Genomic DNA, 2,746 nt, shown 5'->3' on the forward strand with positions numbered 1-2,746 from the left:
CAAGCTATCTCCGTCGGCTTTCCCTGACGGGTGACTGACAGGAAATACTTTTCCTGTCGGCTTCGGCTCTTTTCCTGTCGGTTTCCAACCCACAAAAATATTGCGGTTTCTGGTACTGACCAGACAATACCCATGGGGTGAATTTGTCCCCCATCCCCGCTCCATGATGGGTAAATCCCTGCGGGTACCCGTCCCCACGGGGAATATTGCCATCTTGACCATCTCCCTCTCTGGTTGTTTTTCTCCCGGGAGCTTTTGGTTTCCATTAAACACTTCCTCATGTAATTGACCTTTGGTCACCCTGCCCGTTTTGAATGCATAAGGTAGACAATGGCCTGCCTTTTCTTTCAAAAAAAAATTGTCGCAACTTCTAATTCACCAGAATAGCAAATAGGTATCGACTCCACCTCTTTTAGACAAGAAGTCTACTATAGTGAAAATTGATGGCCAAGGGTAAGTTTAGAAGACTGTGTCGGTATAAAAGAGACGTGTATTATGATACGGAGGAAGTGCTAGAGTTAGAGTTGGAGGACAAACGAAAAGTAAAGATCAATTTGCACATGGCATCACATTAACATAAAACCTAGACAACACAGCGAAGCACCATTATTTCAGTTTGTTACGTCATAGTTAATTCCATTGTTTTTCCAGAAGGCCAGCAGCTTTGCACACAAAATGACGCTAAACCTTACAATTTTCACGTATTATTTCTAGGCCAACCATTATGCCGATTACATTAACCGATAAAGTCTTGAGAAATAGTTTAGTTGGCCCTGGCAGTGACCATGGAGATGTTGGCATTACGGCCAAACCTAGCGACCTTGCAGTCGGTGGCAAAGATGTCGGATGAGACAAAGCTTGCTACACCCCCCATCACCGGCATGCTAGAACTCACGTTAAACTTGTTTATATAGTCGGGGCGGTAGGTTTGGCCGAGAACACCGTGAACATCGCCAGTCAGGTCATAGAACTTAAACCCAATGTCCAGATGTGCGAGACTATCATCCTCTGTCGCACCGTAGTTGTGAACACGCGAGTCCTCCTTCGTGATGGGCACCACTTTAGTCATGATGTCGAACACACCCTTAAGCTCAACCCTAACGTTGTTGGTCATGGAGATCCTCGTGACGGTCAGGCCGGGCACAACAGTGGACTGCCACTGTGCACCAATGTCACCAGCGACGTCAATCGGTGCTCCGTCAAAGGCCAACTCGAGGCGATCGACGTCATTGTTCCACTTGGCGGTCTTCTTGGCACCCACGTAGAGGCGGTGGTCGGCGAAGCGGACACCTACGGCCTGGATCCATGTGAAGTCGCGGCTCATGGACGGGTCGCGTTTGCCGATGAAGTGAGCGTTGATATGGAGGTCGGCATCAGAGACGACACAGAAATCCTGGTCCTTCGTGCCGTGGAAGTAGAAGTTATTGCCGTCAGCGCCAGTGAAGCGGGGGTCGCCGCAGATAAACCCAGGGTAGAAGTCACACACTTCAAGAAGGTTTTGTCGTTAGTATCATCATAAAATAGAACGTCACTACCGGTCTAGAGCATTATCATTGCAATAATTAAAACGTCGTGCATCTTCAGATGGATGTTGAGGTCTAAGACCGAAGTGTCCTCGATCTACCATCATTTAAAGAAAAGGGCATGCATAGCTTGAGGCTAGGGAAAGATTGGGATGTCTCACAGCAGTATGTCTTGCAGGAGGAGCAGACAACAAAGCACTCCTCGGGACAGCGCTTAGGGCAGGTGGCCACGCAGGGGTGGAAGTCGCAGGTGAGAGTCTGAGCCCTCTTGCCGAACCGTCCAGGGTGGATCACGAGGGAGTTCGGGGGCAGCGGGCGGCGCGGCTGCGCTGCCGCAGAGGACACGGCGGCGCACAGCACCATCAGCACGGTGGCGACTGCTCCCATGCACGACATTGCTACGTACCCGGGGCCTGCGTGTGCTAGCTTAATTGGCTTATCTCTGTTCGCTAGTATGCATGTGGGGAGCTCGTTGTGAGTTTGATAAGATGGATGCCTGCGTTGCACAAGGGAATTTATAGGATGCGCGGGAGGATGTGATTGGTCGAAGCTGCGAAAGATGGTCATTGACTTATTGTTGCGCGCAACCCATGATGCATCCATGTGATTGACAACGTATGCACGTTTGGGAGATCGATCCTGGACGCAAAGCGACTGACATCGCTTAGCATCGCACCAACTAGAAGATCGAACGCCTACGTAAGCAGATTTGTCTACTAATTTCTCTGTTCGAGAGGAAACAATTAGGTTGCGCTTAAGCACACTTAGGTGCGGCCACAGCCAAATGCCTCGCCTAGAGCCTAAAAGAAGTCTAGTCGAGGCAAGCGAAAAATTGTTCACTCCTGCAAGAAATCATTCCATATCATAACGGTCCAATTTGGTCAATATGCCATATTATTCTTCTCATAAAAGATGCCATATTCCAACAATAGCGGGTAGTTTACCTGAAAAAAGCTAATGGGGGCCGGCTCCAGGTAGCCCGGTATTAAAATGATGTATTTGTATGTCCAAGGAAATTTAAAGAAAAAAGACAAATATGTATTTGTGATATGTATGTCCAAGGTGAATACACATGCACATACTTTCACACGTGGCATACGAAAAAAGACAAATATGTATTTGCGCCGATTTTTTTTTTGGGGGGGGGGGGGGGGGGGGGCTGGATTTTTGCTTTTTCTGTGTAGCTTACAAGTCAAAAAAAAATTCAAACAAAATTTTACAAA

The 2,746-nt window shown here is 48.1% G+C and overlaps 1 protein-coding gene across 1 annotated transcript; it reads right to left on the reverse strand.

Annotated features, from left to right (window-relative positions):
* Window positions 1-589: 589 nt before the first annotated feature.
* Window positions 590-1,992, reverse strand: LOC123089415 (uncharacterized). Its single transcript, XM_044511099.1, has 2 exons — window positions 1,685-1,992; window positions 590-1,485 (listed from the first exon to the last, which is right to left on the reverse strand). Exons 1-2 carry the CDS (start codon window positions 1,917-1,919, stop codon window positions 764-766), a joined length of 957 nt encoding a protein of 318 aa, XP_044367034.1. The 5' UTR covers window positions 1,920-1,992; the 3' UTR covers window positions 590-763.
* Window positions 1,993-2,746: the final 754 nt, after the last annotated feature.

This window comes from Triticum aestivum, chromosome 4B, assembly GCF_018294505.1.
Source record: "Triticum aestivum cultivar Chinese Spring chromosome 4B, IWGSC CS RefSeq v2.1, whole genome shotgun sequence".
In the NCBI taxonomy this organism is placed as follows: Eukaryota; Viridiplantae; Streptophyta; class Magnoliopsida; order Poales; family Poaceae; genus Triticum; species Triticum aestivum.